The following is a 24,399-nucleotide window of genomic DNA, read 5'->3' as shown; positions in this document are numbered from 1 at the left end:
TGTCAGAATGAGCACAAAGTGGGTGGCACAGAAGCAGGAGAAGGGACTTTTTTTTTGCATTGATTAGAGCCTAATTTTCCTTCTTCTTGTGTTCATGTTTCAGGTTTCACACCAGGTGCTAAAGATCTTTTCAAGCAGGAGAACTATTTGGCTTTGTACCGCTTGCCAAGTGATGAGATGGTTAAGGAAACCATCCTGGGGAAGCTTTCATCCATCACCAAGAGGAGACCACCCCTGAGCCACATGATTAACCTGTTTGTGAAGGACACCACTACCAGTAAGGCTGCTTCTTTCTTTGGGTATCCACTTGGCACAGGGGGAGCTTTTCCTTAGATAGCCCAGAAAATGTCAGGCTGGAAGAGCCTGGAGTCCCTGTGGGTGATGGCCCTGCTCTGCCCATGGCCAGTGCAGATATGATTAGCAAACCTCAGTGATCATCTGTGGTATACTGAGAGGGAGAATTCTTCCCAGCCTTGACTCACTCCAGAAACATAAATAATTTAAAAAATTATCTTAGATAGCACATAGTAGACCTGTTTTCTGGGACCAAATGGCAGTGCAGAGCATGGTATGGGTTTATTGAGCTTTTAATAGACTTTATGATGGTAGTGCAACTAATACTGCACAGGGTTGAATATCACTCTGGGTTTTAGTTAATAATGCTCATGCTTCTGATAAATCATAAACTATTATCTTTGTGAGTTGTCTGCACATTACATTGCACACTCCTATATTGCATAATAATAAGAAATCACATAACTCCCATGCAAACTCACAGTCACCATAAATACAACACCTGAAGCCATGCAGACTTCTCCACTCTTTCTACTCCTTCCTACTCTCGTAGGAGTGGGCTAGGATGGAAACGATGTACAGCTGGTTGAGGTCTTAAAGCACCTCAGAAAGGTTTAACAGCTTGCTTGTCAGAGCTCTTAGTCTCTTTGTAATTCCTTAAATTGACTGAACTTGGCTCTCTGGAGTTGACATATGTTCAATATTGTATCTGAAATAGATCATTGTGCTGGCCAGAGTTTTACCAGGTTAACTGTCTTCTCTCACCCTCTTCTTAAATTTTTATGTTTCTCTGGGAAGGAGCTTTTTCATTTGTTCTGATTGCTGCTATTTTGCCTTCATAAGCAGGAATTATTTTGATGCTGAGATTTTTAGTGTAGAGAAAAAACCTTTAATGTTGCCTCATTTCAACTCCTTATCCTCACTTTTAAACAGTTTAGGTTAGAGCCTGGAGCTCAGACGGATATGTGTGACCTGGATTATGCTGTCTAGGGTAAATTCTAAGAGGAGTTTTGCCAGTTGGGTTTAGTTAACTGTTGCAACACCTCTCACAAGGGGTCTTATCCCTTGAAACTTCCTAAAATGTTACCATTTTAGAATCAGAAATACTGGATTGTGCAGGTAACATTGGGTGAAGTCAAATGGCTCTGTTTATGCAGAAGTCAGACCAGATGAATGTAACTTACCTCTCTCCACACATTATTTGTGAATAAATCTTTGAATCCTCCCACTCCCATGACACGCTGCAGTCAAAGGGAGATACATAATAAATTCTACAGCTGTAGCAGAAATAGGAGGCAGCTTATCTGTATGTTCCCTTACTATTCCATTGAAATATGTGTCCCACCATCTGGCAGTGTTCATCCCAGATCCATAGTAACCACATGGAAATGAGGGGCTCACTGGCATCTTCCACGAATTAGAACGGCTCGATACCATCCCTGTCTTCCTTTGCTGGAGCTGCACTGCTCCCTTCCTTTTGCTCTGTCTCACTGGCACAGCTGGAGAAGTTTGGTTCTTCCCAACGAGTCCCAGCAGCCATCAATGCCTGGTCATACTCCCTGCCTTGTTGATTATTTTTTTCCCCTTTTGCCAGAGAAATTCTGGCCTGAGAGTTCATGATTTGGGAAGGGAAAGGGCTGAGCTCATTTTACTGGCAAGGACAGCTCAGTGAACTCCTTGCAGTTTATAATGTCTGCAGCCACTGCCACTTTCCCCTTAGCAGGGCTGTGGTGTGAGATTCTGGTGGGAATGAATGGGAAATGGGTTGCAGTTGCTGTCAGGCACGAATGTCAGTACATCTGTGCATGTGGTCATTGCAAGCTCTTGCTCTGTGTCCAGGACATAGGTTTTACATGGATAAACATCCCTTGTTCCTTCTTTCCTAGCAAGGACTATCTGACCTTAGGAGCAAGGTGGGAAGGATTAGGTGTTTATACAATAAAATTAACCAGAGCTCTGCACAATTGCTCCTTTGTGTCCCTGAGACAGGCTCCTTCTTTCACACACAGCTCTTATTCCTCTTGGAGGTTTGTTATGCTGATAAACTTGGCTTGTGATGACTATTTATAGCAAAAGCAGAGAGCTGCTATGTTTTGGAAAATCCTCCAGTGTTCCTGAAGGTCCCTGCCTGGTTTGTGTTGAGGGGATATTCTTGGCTCTGGATCTCACCAGCCAGTGTGAGCATTAGCAGTCAGCAACAATGCCTGCAAAGAAGCCTTTGGGCTCATTTTTCTTGGCAGTAGTTTTTTTTTTGGGGTTTTTTTTTTCATTAGCTCAGCTTTGAAGCTGTTGGGGGCAAAGTCACAGAGCAGCTGGATGAGGGAAGGGAGACTCTACGTGCAGGAAATGTTAATGGGTCAAAACAAATGAGAAGGAGCAGGAGGTGTGGAGGGGAGGCAGCCCCACATCCCTGAACTTGTGTCCTGTTCCTGGGACCTGCATCAGTGATGTCACACGCCTCTGAGACAAACCTTTTAACACCTCTGTCTACAAGAGGGAATAAGAGATTTTGAGTCTGTATTAAAAACTGAAAGAGGGGGAGAAAGAAAAACAGGACAAGCTGTGGTGTCCATTGATTTTCAGTTCTTCCCTAAAGACAACATGAGTTACTTTTGTAGAGTCTGTTAAGTTGAACTTTTGACCCATCCTGATTTAACACATTTTCAGGGTGAAAATGTGAAACAGGCTGTTATGTGGCAGGTCACACTGTCAAATTATCTTCTGCTACTTGAATGAAAAGTATTCAAGAATAGCTCTTACCCTTCGGTTCCACGTCTGGCCTAAAACTGAATGTACTTTGCAGCGTAGGCAGACTTTGATCCCCAGCTCATCACTGGTATTTGTACTTTCATGACAAGAGGCACAAAGGAATTTCTCTTCTTCTGCTCTGTGGGATGCAGGAGCAAGATATTATCCCACCTTTATAGGAGCAGGATTGATACACAGGGTAAGGGGAGAATAGGAAGGGACTACATGGCTCGCATTTTATCACAGCCTTGTTTGAATCCACAGTTAGACAACGGGCAGCTGCAAGTGCATCATCAATCCTGAATACTTTCTTGGTGGAGACTGAAGACTTTCAGCAGAGGAAAAAGGGATATCTGGAATGCATCAAAGCATTTTGTGGGACCACTCATGTTTTAACAAATAAGGGAGCAGTTGGTGTGATATCCCCTTCCTGGGAGCTGTATGTGTGATGCTGACTCATTGTTCTCCTACACTTCAGGCACTGAGCAGATGTTTTCTCATGGGACAGCTGACATCATCCTTGAGGCCTGCACTGACTTTTGGGATGGTACCGATATCTACCCCCTCTCTGGCTCTGACAGGTGGGCAGCTTTCTCATTTGGGGCATTCAGGAGCTGCAGATGAAATGCAGAGGGAACCTGGTCACTCTGTTAAAATTCTTTTTGTGATGCTTGTTAAGCTTTTTAAGAGCTTCAAGTAGGTTATGAACAGGAGCCATCTCTGCTTGTAATTAATTGCTATCATAGCAATGTAAGAGATTAGATAGCAACAACACTCAGTTGGACTGTAAGAGCAAGCCACTTAATACTGTATCTGTTGGGATATTGTCCTCTTGTAAGTGGATTCTGACTGTACTGTGTAGTAGGACTGAATTATAATCAGGTCATGCGGGTGGCAGAGAATTTTTTGTTGTTTTTCAAGAAAAATGTGTTGTCTTACATGAAATGGAAAATGATCAATTGTGCCTGAACCAGTCCACACACTGCATCACACCCTTGGAGTCCTGCTTCAATATCTGACAGTGTGTGCTGTATTTTCATCTACAGGCTGAATTGCTGTTCCTGTTGGCACAGCAGACCAGTAATGTTTGGTTTCACTGACTTTTCACATTGTTCTTCTAAATCTGCTTATCCTCAGGTGTGAAAAAACTCCCACTGATCTTTTTTGGAATACTGATCATGTTACAAGCAAATGAAACATCTGATATAAAGTCTAATTTGTTACCTTTGTGAATTCAACTTAGAGAAGGAACCTTACCTTATTTCAGTGACTCAGTATTGACTAAATACAGCTCCTGGGACCCAGACTCAGAAGGGGGATAGGAGAAAAATTTGCTACTGCAGCTCTCTCTGCCATAGATCCTGTTGTCAGAGTTGTCAGTTCCCTCCTTGGTGTTTATCTCCCTACATATACATTATGTCTGATGAATTAAGCTGCTTCTGTCATGCAGTGAACTTCCTTGGAGTCATCTGGCAGCCATATAGAGCATATTATATTAATAAGTGTATTCAAAGAGCTCCATGTTCATACCCATCAATCTGATGAGCAAACAGAAATATTCACCGCTGCCCCTGTTGGAATATGTGTTCTTGTTGCCCTGCAGTGCCTGCAGCTTGGAGAATGCAGAAACAGTAGGGAAAGGCTTCTTCAAACTTCCTATCCACTCTTTGAGGAAGACACTTTTCCAGATACATGGAACTACAGCATACATTGTCAGAAACACGGCACATTTTTGCTAACTTTGCCTGTTTTTTCTCTCTTCCACATAGGAAGAAGGTGCTGGATTTCTACCAGCGAGCCTGTCTGTCGGGATACTGCTCTGCCTTTGCATACAAGCCAATGCACTGTGCCTTGTCCTCCCAGCTCAATGGCAAGTGCATAGAGCTGGTGCAGGTGCCGGGGCAGAGCGCGATCTTCACGTGCTGCGACCTCCCCGGGACCACTCCCATCAAACAGAGCAGCCGGAGGAACAGCTGGAGCTCGGATGGTATGTGTGTCTTCAGTCCTGGCTGGAACCAGATCTGCTGCTGGCCCAGGGGCTGGATCTGATCAGTCTAGAGCTGTAAGAACATTGTTATTCAGAGTAGCAGATGGAAATTTGGAAGGAAGGGTTTCTGAAGTAGATGCGTTTTCAGAGGAAATAATGGTGTGGCAGCTGGTAGGGGTATTTCTAGTTAAGTTATTGAAGCTTGCAGAGAAATTCTCCTTGTGGGAAGTCTGTTTCTAAAGTGGGCTACTGAGAGTCAAGACTTCTGGGTGTTTCAGTACTTGATTTACTATTTGTCTGATTTTATGGAAATCACATGTGATGGGCTTTTCAAAGGAATGAAATTTGTGGTGCTATGCCACTACTACCCCTTGATGGATTTTATTGCTGTAGTGAAGGAACTGTTTCCAGTAGATGAACTGTACATGTCCTTCAGAACAGCAGTGGAAACTGAGAAAGAAGCACGTACCATTACATAAATCCAGGAGGCTCTTTGGAAAACCAGTCTTAACCTCTTTCTGCCTTGGTCTCCCATCCTGTAAAATGTGACTAGCAGGGTTTCCAGCAGCTGGGGACAGTTGTGACTGTTTTCAGAACACTTTTGAGTCCCACCTGTGGCAAGCCTTGCAACTGTGTGAAGTGTTTTATTATTTTGTCCTTCATGCTGCATCCAGCCCCCATTCACCACAGGCTGATGTGGTGATGGTGAAGGAACCCTGTGAAAGAGCCTTTGGAGGCTCTTTGGAAGTGTCTGCAGGGAACATGATTCAATTCCTTTGCATCAGCCCCTCGTGCTCTGATGCCACTGTGCCTCAGCTAGACTCACCATGTTGTTTAGGCACAGTAGGATGTGTTTAAAATGCACATGTGAACATTATGCAGCACACATCCTTGACCTTTCTACCCAAATTCCTTGTGACTGATCCCTGCCTTTTATCTTTTTCCTTTCCACGCTTGCTGTTTCCCACTTGTGTTCTTGGTCTTGTGTGTGGGGATGTTCTGAAACCGCTGCTGTGACTGGGTATGCTGGGACAAATGGATGTCTCTTCATCTTTCCTCCTGTGTTTGTGTTCCTGCATGTTTCTGTGTCTGGATACCATGTCCTTGGGTGTCACCTTGGTGGCCTCCCTACCTCGTGTCCTTTGTCTGATGCACACGTGGCCCCTCTTGTGTCAATGTGATTGCGTGTTGTTTGCATGCCTGAAGAAGGGATTGGGGAAGTGATGGAGAAGGAAGACTGTATCCAGGCTCTGAGTGGACAGATCTTCATGGGAATGGTCTCATCTCAGTATCAGGCCCGCCTTGACATTGTCCGCCTCATTGATGGATTGGTCAATGCCTGCATTCGTTTTGTCTACTTCTCCCTGGAAGATGAGCTCAAAAGCAAGGTAAGCTGTCTTTGCTGAACCCCCTGACCTTGCATGGCCCCTCGTTGTCTGACTGGAGAGTTTAGCTCCAGTGCAATCTAAGGTTAATCTGATTCAGCTCACTAATGAGTCCAGAAGGTACCTGTGCTCCAGTATGGCATCAGTCTGCAGTGCTCTGGCCTGGGCAGCCACCCTAAAACCCTTTGTCTGTTCACCCACAGGTGTTTGCTGAGAAAATGGGTCTGGAGACTGGCTGGAATTGCCACATATCCTTAACACCCAATGGTGATGTGCCTGGCTCAGAGATCCCCCCCTCCAGCCCCAGCCATGCTGGCTCTCTGCACGATGACCTCCACCAGGGTGAGAACTGTGCCTTGGCCACTCTGAATGCCATGTGTTTCCTGGGTGGTTCTTTTAAACCCATTCATAGGTTGCTGTGTCCACACCTGACACCTGATCCATCAGAGCTTTGAGCACAAAACTGGATGGGCCTCAGGTGCATGTGTGTGTAAGCGACAGCACTGTACATTTATAGCCTTTTCAGCCAGCCAGTACCAAGTTTTTGGAAACAGACATCCTTCTGTGCACCAGCTGCCATGAATTTAGGTCCTCAAGAGTGCTTCTGGTTCTTGCTGGGACCCTGGTCAATCCAGTGAAGGTCCCTTGCCTGTGCATTACACTTTTTTTTCTTACTTCAGCTGGGATTTCTTTATTCTCTTCCCCTAGAAGGACAGCAGAACAGATAAAGTATCATGTCTCAAAAGAGCAGAGACTAGGCTCCCATATCTACCTCTGAACAGATTAGTCATCTAAAAATACTGCATTTTAGATGACTGAGTGGGAGATCTGAGTGTTGCTAACCCAGAAAATCAGGCCTCACGTTTCCTGGCTTCTGCAGCGCCACGTGCATGTCCCACGTGGGTGGCACAGGGGTGGCAGAGGCAGGTTTGTGATTATTGTTTATGCTGCTTCTCTCTGCTCCAGTTTCTCGAGATGATGTGGAGGGGCTTCTGCTGATGGAAGAGGAAGGGCACTCAGATCTCATCAGCTTTCAGCCAACAGACAGTGATATCCCCAGCTTCCTGGAGGACTGCAACAGGGTGAGGGTCCCTTTCCCTGTACACCTCGTACTGTTGTCATGGTCAGGAGTGTTATTAATCAGTCATTAATCCCAGAGGGAATTCCTCTTCGAAGCAGATTCACTGGTTTGTGTTGGGTCTCCTGATTTCCCTCACTCTCTTCCAGCTTGGTTATTTAGAGCCTGGGAAATCTGGGGTTCTCTTAGTTAGTTTCTTTTGCTGAACAGCTCTTTGCTTTGGAGGACTGGAGGCTACTACACGTGGGGTAACCTTGAGAGCTGCATCTCAGTTCCTCTGGGTCCCATGGGCTGGGCAGGGTGTGGGAACATCCCCACTTTCCATGCAGACAGAAGAAACACTGTCCTCCAGCTGTGACCCACAGACTGGTGCTTCCCAGTGGTGAGAGTGTGAGACCTGTGTTCCTGCTTTATAAAGACCTCACACATGCTCAGCAGAGATTACAGGAATATCAGAGATACAGATTAAAAAAAAAATCTATTAGGCCTGGTTTTAGAAGGCAAGAACCCTTCTTGCATTGCTGCAGATTGATGTGGCTGCAACTGAAATAGATCCAGTTGCTGGGAGACAGCAGATGTGTCTGACTAGACTCTCCACACAGGCAAGAAGTCCTTAGAAATCCTTGAGCACAGGTTTGTCTCACTGACCTTACAAACCCTGAGGGCAAGCACAGGCAGCTTGGCAGGTCAATGTAGAACTTTATCAGAAAACTTTTGACAATGGCTCAGGAAAGCCAGTTCTGTCTGCAGGAACATGTATTTGCATAATTCTAGGAGTCATCATTCTCATTTCAGCAGTTCCCTCTGAAATGCCTCTCCCTCACACTCCCTGCCTTATCTGTCCTTTCTCTTTTTCAGGCCAAACTTCCCCGGGGAATCCACCAGGTGAGACCTCACCTGCAGAACATTGACAACGTGCCTTTGCTGGTGCCCCTGTTCACAGACTGCACCCCAGAGAGTAAGTGGCCTTTCCTGCTCCTGTCCATTAATTCCTTCCCCAGCTTCTTGGTCTGGCTCATCCAAGAGTAGACATGGGTGAAGGGAAGGGGATACATTCCAGAAATCTAGGTCATATTGATACTAATTACCCTCTGTTGCTACCTGTGGGGAACCAGGTGTTAACTTAATTTTAGTGCAGCTGTTGCCCAGCTACTGAATTGGGCTGAGAACCACTCCTTTCAATTTGCATTCGTAAGAGACACAAAAGTAAACATCCAAAATGCTACTGCCCTTCATTAAATAAGTGTTATCAGTGTACCAGGAGACTTTGATCTCTGCTCACAACTGTTATATAACTCAGAAATCACTTCCCAGAAGAACTTTCCCTTGGCAGTTGCTGTTAACACCTTCTGCTGCTTTGCAGGTTTTGATTGCAAAAAACAGAAAGGACAAAATTTCTATCTCTCTCTCTCTCTTTCTCTCTCTGAGGTATTACTTTATCTAAGAAAGGGGCTGAGTGCTCAGCAGGCTAATACCTGCCAAGTCTCCAGTAAAAGTGTGAAGCATCATTATGATTTGGCATTTTAGTACCTCTGGTCACAGTTTGCAGCATCTCAATCACAGTCCAGTCTGCCTTCACACTTAGTGCCCAAATTTCCTCTCTCTCTCTTTGACAGAAGTGGCAGCTCCCCACCTGACCCAACCCATCACTGTGCTGCAGGTCTCTGTGCACCAGGCATTTAGTGAAGGTGTTTGCAAGGAAGTCTGCAGAGGGGAGGCTTGGGGATTTTTGTCTGGAGCATTCTAGAAAATCCATGTACACACAGAGAGAGCACTGTGCATAGAGCTACAGAACTAAAATCAGATCAAACAGCAGCTTTGACTTAGAGGCCCCAGGGATGTTGATAAACATATTGATAAAGGGTAGAGGTGGTGGTGGGTGGGAGAGCAGGAACAGTGGCTGAGTGTGGTGCTGCTTTTGGGGTGGTTTGTTACTCTACTCCTTTACACTTGCAGCAACACTAGTGATGTGCTGCTGAGCAGAGTTTGAAACACTATTTATTTTCAGTTTGAATGCTTTAGGTTTATTTCATTTCTGCTGTTTTCTAACAAGACCCTTTGATGCTGAAGCTGTTTCATGCACCCAGGTTATACCTACAGCTCTGGTCTGAAAAATGCAAATCTCTGGGTCACAGTTCTCTGAACCACAGCTCAGTTCCTGCAGTGGCAGGTATACAGAGCACCTGGCCTGCAGTTCATTAACTGTCTAATTGTATGCTTTTGCTGTGGATCTCCCTGTACATGACTGGCAAGTATCAGTTGGGGCAGTTTTAAAAGATCTGTTAGTTATCCAGATTGGAAAGGGTGTGGAACACTGCATTTTTGGGTGCATAATGACATAACACACTATTGTTCCTTCTGTCCCTCTGCAGCCATGTGTGAGATGATCAAGATCATGCAGGAGTACGGGGAGGTGACCTGCTGCCTGGGAAGCTCTGCCAACCTTCGGAACAGTTGCCTCTTCCTGCAAAGTGATATCAGGTAGGGCAGGGTCTATTCATCCTCCAACTGCCTTTGCCTTGATCTTAGCAAGTACCCAGCCATGGGTCATACCACATCTGTGCATTGTGCAGGGAGATGCTCACAATTGCTCTGCCCATTTTTAGCTGCTTTTGTCTTCATAATGGAGATTTGGGGGTATTGGATGGGATGACTGCTTAGGGCCCTTGACACACAGAGGTATTTCCATGTCTGAAAGGAAGGTAACTCTTGCATGCTGGACTGTTGTGCCCCAACTGGATTACAGATGCTTCCCATTGGGTGAAAGAGTGGAAACACCCCTCTCAAACAGCCAGTATGTTGACCTTGTGCCACAAACCCAAATATGTTGGTTATTTCTCTGTGGATAACTGAAAGTCTAGGGAGATTGATCCTAAATTCATGTCATAGCTCAGGCTTCTCTGCCTGAGCAAGGTATACAGAGCATGGCACAGCACAGTGTGACCTTCCAAGCTGGACTGCAGTGAGACAGTTTCTCCTCTGGGATGAGGCCTTTCACCAACACCCCTGTGTTGTCCTTGCAGCATAGCCCTGGACCCTCTCTACCCATCCCGCTGCTCCTGGGAGACCTTTGGCTATGCCACCAGCACCACCCTGACCAATGGCTCAGAGGAGCTCACCCCACTGCAGCTCTCAGGGCAGCTCAACAGCCTGCCCTGCTCCATGTCCTTCCGCCAGGAGGAGAGCACCAGCATCATCAGGCTCATAGAGCAGGTGAGCCAAGCAATCCCCTCTCCCCTCTGCAAGGAGCACAGCCAGGAGCTCCCACAAGCATTCTGCTTGAGGTGCCCACAGTGCTGCTAGCAGGAGCTTTGCTTGTGTCTCCTGGCCTTTGTTCAGGAAGAACAACAGGGAAAGTCTTCCTGCCTGGCCCTCCTAGTCCAAGGTGTAGTGGGTGGTTTGGGAATAGTGCCTTGTGGCAACAGAACATGAATATTGTTCATCTGGATGAAGTATAATCTTGCAGAGATCCCTAGCCAGACAACAATGCAGTGTTAGGGAGAAGTGTAACCCCAGAGAAGCCAAGATTTTAAACAAACTTACCCCTTGGCTAAATTCTACCTTTCCTTCAGAACCTCTCCATGTAGGCAAGAGACCTTCCCTTTTTGCTTTCAATGTGTCCAGATCTTCTCCCCTCCCACTTCCCCTGCAGGCCACATGTTCTGCCCCTGCCTGCCAATAACTGCTCTTGGCTGGCAGCTGCTCCCAGCAGGGCTCTGAGGGCTTGTGCTTCCTTCCAGGCCAGGCATGCAACGTATGGGATCCGCAAGTGTTTCCTCTTCCTGCTGCAGTGCCAGCTGACCTTGGTTGTCATTCAGGTGAGTCCTGGCCTGGCTGGGGACAGTGTTTAACTCAGAGCACAGGAGGGCTCACGTGGATTTGGTTGGCTGCAGTGGGGCAGCCTCGAGAGAGGAACGTGGCCTTCAGTCAGGTTTACACAGCACATTTGGGGAAGTTACAGATGGATGTGATCTCAGCCTGCACTGCCTCTGCTCCCTGAGCCTCCTACATTTACTTTCAAACACTTTTTTCCTGGAGACAAGCATCCCCTGCAGCTCCTGCCATGGGAACATATGGAGGGGCTGTGCAGTGGCAGTCCAGTTACCAGCTCATCCCAGTGTTTTGGGGGAAGACAGCAGCATTTTGGGTAACAAGTGTGTCCTAGCACTGCTCATGCTCTTCACTCTGGGTTGTTTCTGTCCAGTTCCTCTCCTGCCTGGTGCAGCTGCCACCCATCCTCAGTACCACAGACATCGTGTGGCTCTCCTGTTTCTGCTACCCACTGCTCAGGTGAGTCTGTCAGGGTGGAATCTCCTCCCACCCTGCACAGGATGCACAGACCGGTCTCTCAGCCTCACTGTGTCCATGCTAAAAGAAAGCTGACCACCCACAGCATGCTAAGAAGGCTGCAAGGATTATTCCAAGCACCTGCTTTGACAAGGTGCTTGAAACAGTGACAGGAGCTGCTGTGTTAACCCCTGCCTTGTGTGATGGAGAGTCTGGGGTGTCAGGTGGAGGTCATGGGTCATGGGAGGTGGTTTTGTCTCCCTCATACATTTGGAGGTCACTTCTCTCTCTGTCTGCACCTGCCATGAATAACACTTTTTACAACATATGTAAAGATAAGTGCCAATGCTTCAAGCAGTCTGAGTAGGTTATTTGGGTTCAAATGTTAGACACAGATAAAAGCACAATATCTCTGGTGCCTGAACACGTTACTGAGACACTTAACTTGCCTTTCTCCAGTATCTCGCTCCTGGGCAAGCCTCCCCACAGCTCCATCATGACCATGGCAACAGGAAAAAACTTGACTTCCATCCCCAAGAAGGTAGGTGGCCCCTCAGATTTAAATTGTCCACGCATTTTTCTCTTCTGTTTTGTCCCAGTGTTGATGCATAGCTGAGGCCCTGTGCCTTCCTGGCTCTCTCAGTAAATTGATCCATGGCATGAGCCAGGAAGGGAATCCAGCATGCCCAGAGGGCAGATCCTCAGTGCAGCATCTCATCTGTACTACAGCTTGTCTTTTGCAGCCACTGATTCTCTGATGGTTCACGGGGAGGAGGTTGTACCAGTGACATGCCTATGTCATCCTCCTTCCTTTCCCTTATTCACAGACTCAGCACTACTTCCTGCTCTGCTTCCTGCTGAAATTCAGCCTGACCATCTGCTCCTGCCTCATCTGCTTCGGGTTCACCCTGCATGAGTCCTGCAAAGGGGTGAACACCACCAGCCTCAACCTCACAGCCTGCTCCTCCATCATGCTGCACAGGTGAGGAACTGGGCCTGGCACACACATCCTACTGCTCTTGCCCTTTCCAAGGAGAACTGATTCCAGTCCTCTAACAAGCTTCAGCCTCTTCCATGACCCCCCAGGGCTGGGTGCTCTCCCTGTAGCCCTGACAGCTACATCAGTGCCTGCTAATGATGTCCTGGTACCAGGACAGCCTGAGCTCACACAGATTCCTCAGCTGTTGGAAGAGGACACGGCCCTGGTGGAAACAGGTCAGACAGTTAAGTGCCCTCTGCTGACTTCTTTCCTGTGTCCTCTCATTCACTAGCAATGCTGATGGTGCTCCTGACTGGTTTGGGACATTTTCCAATGTTCTCCTGGTAGCCCAGAAGCTCACAGCTGGCCTGATTGTTTTACACACAGGTAAGTCCCTGTTCCCAGAACCCCATTCCCTGCTCTGGGGAAAAACTTGCATCCTCTGTCTCTTTCTTTGCCCCCTATGCCAGAGCACAAGCTCCCTGATAGAAGCAGACACTGCAGTGGCCTCACAGCACAGGCACAAATTCCCCTGTCTCACTAAACATTGCCCTGGCAGATTAAATACAACGTTCTCAGAACTGATTCTGCTTCCTACCAGCTTGGTGAAGTGCTGGTTCTGTCCAGTCTCACCAGGAGAGCCAAATCCCTTTTGCCTTCTTGAAAGTTACTAGCAGCACCTGTAGCTCTCCAAAAATATTCCCTGCCTCAAAAGTGTTTATATCCCTGCCGCTATTTTGTGAAGTACCCCATTGCCTTCCTCCAAAGGGCACTGGTGCAGCTGTGACTGTTTGAGAGCTGGAAGCCTTTTTAAACCCTCTGGAGGGGTGTGCAGCCAGCTTCTGGCTGACCCTCATCACCAGCACCCATTGCCTGGCAGAGTAGGTCCAGTTGTTCCCTGAGAACTCTAAAGGGTCTCTGCTCCCTGTCCCTCATGTCCGTGGTGCTGGGCAGAGCATTGTGTGTTGAGATGTGCAGGTGTCCAGTCCAATGGAAGTGCTTCCTGATTTGATCTCCAGCTTTGGAAGGGGGGGGGGGGGGGTTGCAGTACTTTTGTGTCCCTCAGACCACTAAGGCAAGGCAGGGGTGCTTTGCCTGGCAGCTGTTGGGAAGAGCCCAAGTGAAAGCTGAGCAAATGCAGACAGCTCTGGGTCTCTGGCTAAATCTCCCTCTGGGCTGGAGCTTTCCTTTGGTGCAGCCCTGGAACAAGAGCACACCCACCCTTGTCCCACTCCCCAGACCTGGGCCTTTCCCTGCTCTGTTTTAGCTTCTCAGGCTGTGAACCGACCTCCCAACAGTGAATAACTGTGTGCAGTACAACCCCTGCCCTTCCCCCACCTGCATTCCAGGGACTTGGCATTGCTGTGAGGAGCCTGGTCTGAAAGAGCCTTGAATGGAAGGTTGCTTCCAGGGACGTGAACCTCATATCCCTTAGGAGTAACAGGTGTTGATGTACCTTGTAAAGTGCTGTATCTGTGTGTGATGCTAAATAATCCCCTTTTCCCTGCAGTGTTCATATCCATCACCCACGTCCATCGCACCAAGCCCCTGTGGAAGAAGAGCCCCCTCTCCAACCGGTGGTGGACGCTCACTGTGGCTGTTGTGTAAGTACCCCCAGGCCCTGGAGAGGTGTTCCAGGGTGCTGGAGCAAGGAGGTCTCCAGGCCCACTCCAGCACCACTTTGCTGGTGCTGAGGAGAATAAAGTACATGGCATTTGATCTCCACTGCTGAACTGGTGAAGGGTCTCTGTTGTGAGCATTTCATCTGGGCCTGAACCCTGATCTGCAGATCTTGGGAAGCTTGTCAGGTCTGCTGAGATTTGCTCTGTCTGTTTTTAATCTTAGATTGCTGGGGCAAGTGGCACAGACTGTGCTGGACCTGAAACTCTGGGAAAACCTCAATTCTTCTTTGACGTTTAACCACGTCTCCATCTCTCCAGTCTCATGGCTCCTGGGTTTTCTTTCCTTGGTCCTTGTGGTTATTATCAATGAGATAGTCAAGCTGCATGAAATCAGGTATGGGGGTTGAAGGGAGGATGGGGAGAAAGGGCTGGAGCCTCCTTCCAGCCTGGCCTTGAGCTGCAAAAAATAATGATGCCCAGGGAACAGGGTGGGGAACAAAAAGGAAGAGCTGATTGCATTGTGTAAATCACCTGGCTATTGTGTGCAGGCCCATGTTCCACCTCCCAGGGAGGAAGCGCAGGGGAGGAAGGAGGGTCAGAGAAGGGCAGTGGCAGTGATTGGGAGCAGGAAGGGAGAACAAAATTTCCTTATCTCAAACCAAAGGGAGGGAGGGAGCCAAGGTCTGTGCAACACAAGTATGGAATTGGGGAGGGCTGTTCTCTCCATCTTGTCCCATGAGGACAGAGAGGCATTGAATCACAGCAGAGGAAATGTGCCTTCACACAGAGCCTGGACTGTGAGACTCGTTTTCACGGGAAGTGGCTGAAGCCAAGAATGAGTAGCAGGCAGAGTGACTGGCTGTTCTTCCCTGCACGGGGAGCAGCCGGAGCTGGGAGTCAACGCTAATGAACATTGATTCAGGAAATGGGCTGGGGAGGAAAAGCAGCAGGGATTACAGGGAACCCTGATGGGGATAGAGACACCATCTCAGTTCCCAGAAAGGGTTTCTGGACCTTTCTGTGCTGTGTCTGGTGTCCCTGGAGATGGGATTTAGCTGGATGGGGTAGGAGTGAGACCATGGGTTGCTCTCTGGATTTGATTCCCCTCCCAGGCTACCATAGGGCCCAGGCCAGGGGCTTCCCTGCTTCTTGGGACTGGCAGCTCAGGAGTGGCAGTGGGGCAGTCTTGCCTTTTCACCCCTCCACATACTGACTCTCTTCTTTCTTCTCCAGGGTCCGTGTCCGTTACCAAAAGAGGCAGAAGTTGCAGTTTGAAACCAAGTTGGGGATGAATTCGCCATTTTAAAAGCACCCAGCTCAAGTTCCCTGGAGCCAGGGCCAAACAGCCACCAGGAGAGTGGCTGCACCAAAGGCTCAGGGAGTTTTCCCTCACACATGCAAACCTGACAGCCTCCTGGCAAAACTACATCTGCACCTTCCCAGGCCCCAGGCAGGGATCCCCCCACAGGTATGCAGCCCCTCCCCAGCCTGCCAGGTACCCTCACGGGAGCCTGCAAGCTCTGGTGCCTGTTCTGGCTGCTCCTCCTTTATTTATTTATTGCTAGAGGTATTTGTTAGTATCATGGTGATGCTAAAACGAAGCGACTCCTTTCCTCTTTGTGAGCAGATGGGTTTCCTGGGCCTGTCAGGAGAATCTGGAACCAGTAGGGCTGCTGAAGCAGGAGATCTCTATTGAAACCCGTTTTGTTTTCCATCTCTGCCTGCCCTTCGTGTGTGCGTGCCTGTGCATGCCCTCCCCACCTCCCTGCCCTGTGTCCCGGGGCAAAGGAGCCATCCCTCTTGCAGTCCCAGGAGTGCTGGGAGCTCACATTCCCGAGGGGACAGTGGAGAGGGTCTCTGGACAGCCGGGCTGAGCCAGCCCTGCCCTCTAGTGTCGTTGTCACAGCTTTGTGCTGGCTGTGTCGGAAGAGGGATGAGACAGGGCTTTGGGAAAAGCTGCCTGTGATCCTCTGGTCTGGTGCAGAGGGAGGGCAGCTCTGCCTGCCTGCAGGGAGCCAGCATGGCTCAACTTCCTGTAGCCCTGTTGAACCAGCTTTTATCTTCTTTAACAACCCCCAGAGAGGTTTTATAGCTGTTCTCCTGCTTGTGATCCGAATTGCTGTTCTGCTTCAGTAATGTGCCTGCTTGAGAGAGCCACAGCTCCAGATAAAGCCTGAGCCCTGCCTATCCCACCCTAGATGGAGGGGATGTCTTTCCAGGCAGGATATATGCAACTTGCAGTTGTGACTAATACAGAGCTGGTGAATGGCTCCTTTCCCAATCCCAGGATTGTGCTGCATCCAGTACTTGCTCTCCAAGGCACAGGGAACCCCCCAATCATATCTGTCTGTGATAGTGCTGGGAAGTCTCTCCCCTCTGTGCTAATGCCTTCACACAGAACCGCAGAATGGTTTGGGTTGGAAGGGGCCTTAAAGCTTATCTCATTCCACCCCCTGCCATGGGCAGGGACACCTTCCTCTATCCCAGGTTGCTCCAAGCCCTGTCCAACCTGACCTTTAACAATTCCAGGGCTTGCCACAGCCTCCCTGGGCAACATCTGCTGAATGTTTTTCTGGAGGTCTCTTCCTTTGCCTGGAGAGACCCTCCCCTGAGGGCTGCAGCCAGCTATCATCTGCCCCAGTGCAGCACACAAGCTCCTGAGCTCTGACCAGACCCTGTCTGTACTGGGAGCACTGGTGCCCTTGTGGGCTGACAGCCAAGGGCCACACAGGAGCACACAGGCTTGGCTGCCAGAATATTTGCAGCTCATGGAGATGTTGACTCTAGTTCTAAACACTGACTAAAGCTGGTAAATCCTAGCCCTGTTTTTGGTCCCAACATTAACACTACAATATTTGGCTGTTACTTCCCCTTTGGTAGCTGAGATTAACAGTTGGCAGCTGGTCCCTCCTGGGCAGGCAGGGAGCTGGCTGGAACCCCCAAGCTCTGCTCTGCTGCTCCACCTTGTCTTCCTCACTTTTCAGCATAACCCGAGAGCATGGACACGTCTGAGTGTCTCTAAGCAATACCCTCACCCTGCTGTGGGGCTGGTAGAGGAGCAGAGCTGGATACAGCCAACCCCTGAACTCTGGGGACACACTGAGGATGCTGGAGGGGGGCAGCTGGGGGTGTTCCAAGCCCTGAACCCAGTTCCTGCAGCTGGGGAGATCCCATGCTGGCAGGATTGCATGGGATAGGGAGCCAGCAGCTCCCTGGGGAAGCACAGGGCTGCTCCCCTGCACCACAGCAAGTGTCTGCCCAGCTTTGCCAGCCAGGCTGGACTGTGCCCTCACTCCCCTGGCACCTGCAGGGTTCAGGGAGAACAGGCTGCCACCTTTCACTGGCACTAAATGCCAGCTCCAGATCTGTGACACCTGGCCCCTGAGAAATCAGCTTTCCTTCCTGATGCCAGGGTTGGATCACAAGTGGGATATGACCTCCTCTGTGACAGAGCTGAGCTGGAGTCAGAGGCAGCACAGGGCTGCTCACTGCTGTCCCAACTTTCCCCCCACCCAGACCTCAGCTCTTGCCCTGTGCCATGAACTGTTGTAGGTGATAAAAGGCAGCAGATTCCAGGGCTTCCTGCTGGCCACACCTTCTGCTGGAGGAGGCACCTTCAAGGTTTCCTCCTCTGGGTGATCACAAATGTTTATTTTCCTGCATCCTCCTTCCCCTGCTAGACTTGGAGGGAGCTAAAGTGTGTGAATGGAACCTTTTGGATGGTCTTGCCAGTGCCACCCTTCCCTCAGCCATTGAAGTGTCCAAGGGTCAAGGTGTACGGCTTCAGAAGGAAATTTCCTACATCAAAATGTTTTTAAATGCTGTATATTTTATATTAAATTTTTGGGATGTATGTAAAAATATTTCATTTGTATTAAAACTTGTAAATTGTATAAAAAAGAAAAAAAAGAAACAAACCCAGACCCACAAGCATCCAGTATATGAATGGCAATAAATGATTGTCTTGGATAACATACCCAAGAGTGGGAACAAATTTGCACCCAACAAAGCAAGGAGGTAAAAATGTCTGTGGCTGCTGGGGTCACAGGGTGTGATTTTTCTGTTGTAGGGACACAGTCTGAGAGCTTGATGCTCCTGGGATCCAGTTCTGGCCTTTTTCCCAGTTTCTGCTCAGCTTTGGGCAAATCTGTCCATCTCTGAAGGCCTCTTCCTACAGAATAAGTTTGCTTACGTGGTGGTTTCCTGGATTCCAGGCACTGCTTCAGTTAAGACTGGTGGCACAGTTTGAATCCCTCAGGATGGACGAAAGGTCAGGGTGAGTTGAAGAGGCACTGGGAGCACTGGAGACAAGCGGTGGTGGGATAAGGAGGCCTGGGCTGCTTGTCCTGACCAAAGCAGGCCGTGGGGTGACAGTGGCCACACTCTGAGCAGGCAGGAGGAGGGGGGAATGCTCTGCCTGGCACAGGGGGGTAGTGGAGGTGTCACATGGGCAGAGCTGGGCACTGCGACACCAGTGCTGTCACCACGTTACTGCCGTGGTGGAGAGACTCCCACTGAACATTAACCTCACTGGAGGTGACTGGGACTCACCGGGGAGATGATCTGAGGAACCCTGGAGCAGTCAAGGGACAGGATAAAGCTGATCCTTGATGGGCTTCAAGCAGTAGGAAACAAGCTTGTGCCATTTGACACAAAGGACACAACTAGGCAAAACTATCAAAAGGGTAAAATATGCCCCACTGTTTAATAGAATTTAGTCTTAATGGATGTTAGTGGAAAACAAAACACATGATTAACACAAACAGAGCAGATGGTTTAAAATCTGTTGTCAGTCTGGTGATTACATGGGCTATTTTTTCCCCTCACTGTCTCGCTGCACGGAGCAGGTGCAGCTGGGGTCAGTAAGTCCCAGTTGCAGTGTACATAACTTACACACCATACAGTAGCTTCAAAATAGAGATCTAGAGCTCAAAAAATAGGCATTCTTCTGCAAAATCAAATGTTTAATTCCCTTATTGACAATGAGAGCAGCGTTGTGCTGCCCTCAGGTGGCTCAGACAGCGGCAGCTCCACCCCAGTGTCCTCTTATCCCTGACCCAAGACTTGCAGTTCTGGTTAGTAAATATATATAATAAATCACATTTAAAATATATACATTGGCCTTTAAAAAAAAAACATTTACAGTTTATCAACATTGGAAAAAAAAAACCAACCTGGGTTTGTCCCAGGTTGACTCATGAGAGTAAAAATCAGTTTTAAAAGGTTTCTGTGAACCTCTTGATAAAGTGCCACTGGTTGTAGCTGTTTGAAAACATCATGTTCATGACGTGGCACTCAGACACGGACAGTGGATACACTCAGTGTGGAAAATCAGAGCCAGGGAAGAAGTGTCTTACCCGCCTCACACTGACCTCAAGTCCTGGCCAACAATAGGATTTTAGGTTTTTTCAGGGCTTTCTGTCTTTGCTTTTTAGCCCAGAAGCTGGGCTGGCACCTCTTGCCTGCAGCTCAGCTGCCCTCAGGCGCAGAGACCCTCAGGAATGTTCAGGTGGGCTTTGCTCTCCTTCCCATGCAACAGCACAAGGGGCTGCAAACAGTCCAGTCCAGCCACAAACTCCCAACAGGATTGGGAAGCAACTGCCTTCTCAGCCACCTTCTCCCTCTCCAGTTTGGTTTTGCACTGGTGATTTTTTTTTTTTTAAGGAAAAGATGTGGATTTTTCTTTCCCTTTGTTTGGAATTCTTGTAGCAAATGGCACTTCAGCACAATCTTCGGTTCCCTTCTGGTGCTCCGATGCTTTCATTTGCTTGGCATGCCGAGCGCGAGCCAAGTTCGGGGCTCTTGGACATATTTAGCCATGCACTACTGAGCAGCCCCTGCGAGAGAAATGTGTCTCGGAGCGATGCAGCCGCTCCTCCCGCCTGGATGCAGGCAGCTCTCGCTGCCGTTCCCCCGCTGCAGCCACGGGCTGCGGCCGCATCCAGCGCGCGGGAGCTGCTCCCGAGCCGAATTCCCCCGGCGCATCCGGGGTCAGCTCCCCCGCTGGGCTGCACAGCCGCGGGGAAGGATCACGTCCCAAACGCTGCTACTGTTGAACAATGCTCACGGCGGGGTTTGTGCCAGCAGCTCCTCACAGGGAGGGGCACTGGGAAAAGGGACTGTTTTCTCCCCAAAAAAAAGGGATAAGGGAGGAGAGAAAAAAATTTTAAAAGCATTAATCATGCTGCTGCTTCACTCTGGAAGGACCAGGGTGGGAGTTTGCGTAGGCACAGTGTCGGCAGGGGGCAAACTCCATTGAGCAGCACGATCCAGACAGACTGGCCCAAATTCCCAGGTTTTTGGCATTGGCATCACCATCCTCATCACTCTGGGAAGGGGCAGGAAGGCTCCCATGTCCGGCAGGGCTGTGGCGGAGCATCCGCTGCTCCGCAGGCTGTGCCAGCCCCATCTCGAGGGGTCTGTGGGTCCCACTGGAGGGATTTCGATCCACTTGGATTTCACGCTGGCTGACGCTGACGCGTTTGGAAAAGCAGCAAATAAAGCAGAAAGGTTCCTCCTCGCTCCGCAAGCTGCCAAATTGCGACAAGCCCTGTCTTCTTTTAGCTGCTGTCAGGCCTGGCCAGGGCTGGGGCTGCTCAGTGAATCGCCAGCTCGGTGGCGGCTGCCCGGGGAGGTCTCTCCTGTGACACATTGTTGGCAGGGGATAAATAATAACAGGCAGGACTGAACAATGCAGCGGGGAAAGAGAAAGGTCCCTTGTGGAGGCTCCTCAGCTCTGTGCAAGGGAACGAGGGCTTCTCCGTGGCCTCCAGGACTGCATGTGCAGCCCCTCTGGGCTCTCCTCCTGCTGCCAGTCTGGTGGGAAATGCCTGACCCCCTCAGAAACCAGCCCAAGGCCACGCTGGCACGTGTGACACAAGAGCCAGGGGTGGGCAAGGAGGGCAGCTGTGTTCCCAGCCGCAGTGCAAAGTGCGGGGAGGGAGGTGGCTGGAGAGACCTGCAGGCACCACTCGGTGCCAGATTCTCTCTTCCCCATCGCGAGGGGCACTGGTGGAGCAGCCAGAGGCAGGGAGGGGAAGGAGGGAGCAAGCCTCAGTCCAGCATTGCATCCAGCTGGTCGGCCAGGTCGTCGAACATGTTGCTGATGTCTTCCAAGATGTTCTTGGCTGAGTGCGCAGTCCCAGGGTGGCTGGGGAGGAAAGGGAGAGAGTCAAAGCACTGCCCAAAGGCTGCAGGTGCTGATGGGGAAGGTTTGGCGAGGCTGGATCCAACCCAGCAGCAAGAACTCAACACAGAGCTGGGCTTGAGCACATGTGACCTGTGTGGTGCAGGCATGACACGCCCATGAACAGCCCTTCTCCTGCCCACCCTGGGACCTTCCCAACCCCCCTCAAGGGGCCCAGCCCCAGCATTTCCCTCACCTTTCTGCCTCCTCCACTGTGATCTTCTTCTCTGCTGCCTGCAGTGTGGCAGCCAGGCTGGAGTTGGTCTGCTCCAGCCGCTGCTGGGCCAGGGTGGCCCCTGGGGCAGCTGCCAAAGCCTTTGCTGACACCTTGCTGCCCATTTCCAGCGTCAGTGAGCTGGGAGTGGGCAGAGACCCGATCACATCCGGCACCGCCTCGGTGGCCGCCCAGGGAGCAACAGTGTGGCGGGAGGGCTGCAGGACCTGCTGGTAGATGGTCTTGGGTCCAGAGAAGACGAGCTTAGTGGATGCCACGGAGGTGTGCTTGGCAGGGACATCTGCAAAGGAAGGGGACTCATGGTAGGTGGTGACACAGGTCCTCCTTACCACCCATGCCGACATGGGAGGGAGCCCCACCACCACCACCTTGGAGACAGCTCCACAAACCCCCATACCTGGAGTGGGTGTCCTCACCACGGCCGTGCTGACCAGCTCTGTGGGGCTGGGGGTTTTGGTGGGGCTCGGGGCCTTCTTCATCCCTTTCTCCAGCGACAAGATGCTTTTCTCTATCTCAGCAATCCTGAACTCCACGCTGTCATCATCAAAGGCATCCCCAGCTGGCGCGGGCCGTGCTGCCGGTGCCGGGGCGGGGGGGCCTGCTATGCTCACAGCTTGGGCCTGGGCATACTGGGGTGTGGGGGTGCCCCCCGCCTCCGCCTGCCCTGCCATGCTGAACGCCTTCAGCACCGCCTGCAGCGGCTCCCGCTCCCTGAAGCGCGGCCGGCGCTTCACCGTGTCCGACTCAGTGAGGTTGAACTCCAGCACGGGTGGCTCCTTGGTCACAGCGGGGGCTGCTGGCTCCTTCCCAGCAGAGCCCTGGGGCTCTGCTGGCTGGGAACCAGGCTCTGTGTCCAGCACGGCCGTGTCGGCCTTGGGATGCCCGCTGGGCTTTGGCCGCTGTTTGATGGTTAAATTGCCTTCTTCTGCAAAGGGGATGCACTCACTGGAGCTGTTCTGGGATGATGAAGAGGACACCCCCGGCTTGGCCTCCTCCTCTGTGTCCGAGCAGGCATCCTCCCGCTCACCCTGCACAGCCACCTCTGTCATAGGAGCGCTCGGCTCACTCACTGTCCGTCTCCGTGGCTTGCCGCTCTCAAAGGGGTCCCTGCTGCCATCGGAAAGCGTGGCACTGCTGGTGTCACCACCATCGTGGGACTCCTCACCCACATCTGCCCGGGGGAGACAGTCCTGAGTCAGGTGCAGCGGTTTTGGGGCTAGGAGGGGCTTGGATGGACTTGCATCTGTTGTTCCCTCCAGCGCAGCTGCCAGGCTCTTCACTGTCCTGCCACGGCCGGCATCACTGGGGGTGTTACCTGTGTCAGCCGCATCCTGGGGGGCTGCGGGCTGCCGCTCGGGGTTGGGGGGCTGCTCGCCATCTGCCTCGGCAGCGAGGGCACTGGACACGGAGCTGAGGCGCTTGGGAGGTGGCGGCGGAGGGCCCTTGCGCTTGGCCCGGATAGCGAAGGACTGGCTGCGGGTCACCTTGGCATCCGCCTGCAGACAGGCCCGCGGCATCTGGCTGCGGCCCGGCCGCCGTGTCAGCGTGGCGTAGGAGCCCAGCGTGCTGCTGGGGGCCCCCTCCTCCTCCTCGTGCTCCCCGTCTGACAGCGCGTAGCGGTTCAGGCTGTGCGAGCGCTTCTTGTGCTTCAAGCCTTCGCCCCCGTTGTGCTGCTCCCCGGCCATGGGGGCTGTGGTGGGCGGCTCCGTGGGGCCGCACTGGCTGTGCAGGTAGGAGAAGCCTTTTTGGGCTGACGTCTGCAGGCTGCTCTTCTGTCCAGGGGAGACGGAGGGGTATGGGTGTGCCAGGGCCTTGGGCTGCTCTGCTCCCAGGACGGACGGGACTGTTGGGGATTTCAGGGAGACATGCGGGTACATGAAGACGTAGGGGGCTGTTCCCTTGCTGGGAGTCTGGGGAGGAGTACAGGGAGTGACTGCTGGAGTCCCGGCTCCTTTCTGAGCCACAGGCCGGGAGTACTGATCCGTGCCTTCAGGTAGGTTCCTCTCCTTGAGAGGGCTGCCCCCGCCACCATTGGCAAAGCCATTCAGCCCCTCAGGGGACAAGAGCTTCCCGTAGGGCTCAGGGCTGGGCCGGCCCTGCAGGCTGACCGGGCTCTCCTTGCTGCGGGGGGGTGCACAGGACTGCCCACTGCTGCTGCTGCTCTCGCCGCTGCCCAGGCTCTCCTGCGAGGGGCTGGAGAGGCGCCGGGACAGCACATTGTCCTGCGAGTGCCCCGAGCCCCGCGACCGCACCCCGATGCTCTCCTGGCTCCGTGACATTCCCTGGCTGCTCTTGATGCCGAGTGTCTCGTGGCAGCTGTTGGACATGGCCGTCTGGAGCTCGTAGCTGAGCTCGCTGTCCTGGAAGGTTGTCATTTTGGGTGTGTGTGGGGACTGGCACTCCCCATTCTCCAGCGACTCGATGGTGACAATGTCCAGGGAACCGGGGACTTTGCGTCTTGCCAGAGTTGCTTCTGCTTGGTTGAGGCTTTTGCGGAGGTCTCTGAGCTTCTTGACAGCCAACATGATCTTCTTCTGGTGGCCTGCAGGAAGGAAAGGGACATCAGGTCAGCTCCAGCCCCCAAGGCCTTTGTTTCCT

General features: G+C 51.1%; 2 protein-coding genes across 6 annotated transcripts in view; one reads left to right on the top strand and one right to left on the bottom strand.

The window, feature by feature from the left end:
- TMEM94 (transmembrane protein 94) overlaps positions 1–18,011 on the top strand; it is a 42,309-nt gene extending 24,298 nt beyond the window's left edge. For both annotated transcript variants that reach the window (XM_082293957.1, XM_082293958.1), the window contains 17 exons: positions 104–277; positions 3,521–3,623; positions 4,812–5,029; positions 6,236–6,417; positions 6,618–6,756; positions 7,381–7,496; positions 8,351–8,450; positions 9,865–9,973; positions 10,516–10,705; positions 11,233–11,310; positions 11,697–11,782; positions 12,239–12,320; positions 12,607–12,761; positions 13,051–13,145; positions 14,269–14,362; positions 14,604–14,774; positions 15,614–18,011. In XM_082293957.1, the coding sequence (XP_082150083.1) occupies positions 104–277; positions 3,521–3,623; positions 4,812–5,029; positions 6,236–6,417; positions 6,618–6,756; positions 7,381–7,496; positions 8,351–8,450; positions 9,865–9,973; positions 10,516–10,705; positions 11,233–11,310; positions 11,697–11,782; positions 12,239–12,320; positions 12,607–12,761; positions 13,051–13,145; positions 14,269–14,362; positions 14,604–14,774; positions 15,614–15,686 (2,165 nt within the window). In that variant the 3' untranslated portion in view covers positions 15,687–18,011. The remainder of the gene's footprint in view (positions 1–103; positions 278–3,520; positions 3,624–4,811; positions 5,030–6,235; positions 6,418–6,617; positions 6,757–7,380; positions 7,497–8,350; positions 8,451–9,864; positions 9,974–10,515; positions 10,706–11,232; positions 11,311–11,696; positions 11,783–12,238; positions 12,321–12,606; positions 12,762–13,050; positions 13,146–14,268; positions 14,363–14,603; positions 14,775–15,613) is intronic.
- Positions 18,012–19,055: 1,044 nt separating this feature from the next.
- The window catches only part of CASKIN2 (CASK interacting protein 2), a 34,061-nt gene continuing 28,717 nt past the window's right edge, over positions 19,056–24,399 (bottom strand). For 2 of the 4 annotated variants that reach the window (XM_082293953.1, XM_082293954.1), the window contains 3 exons: positions 22,199–24,343; positions 21,763–22,081; positions 19,056–21,530 (listed from right to left, as the gene is read on the bottom strand). In XM_082293953.1, coding sequence (XP_082150079.1) covers positions 21,434–21,530; positions 21,763–22,081; positions 22,199–24,343 — 2,561 coding nt within the window. In that variant the 3' untranslated portion in view covers positions 19,056–21,433. Of the gene's footprint in view, positions 21,531–21,762; positions 24,344–24,399 lie in introns of all 4 variants that reach the window. The other 2 variants (XM_082293951.1, XM_082293952.1) reach the window with 1 other exon arrangement.

This window comes from Coloeus monedula (genome assembly GCF_965178545.1).
Source record: "Coloeus monedula genome assembly, chromosome: 19".
Classification (NCBI taxonomy): Eukaryota; Metazoa; Chordata; class Aves; order Passeriformes; family Corvidae; genus Coloeus; species Coloeus monedula.
The sequence above is the reverse complement of the archived record's forward strand: the minus strand, read 5'-3'. Positions and strand labels throughout refer to the sequence as shown.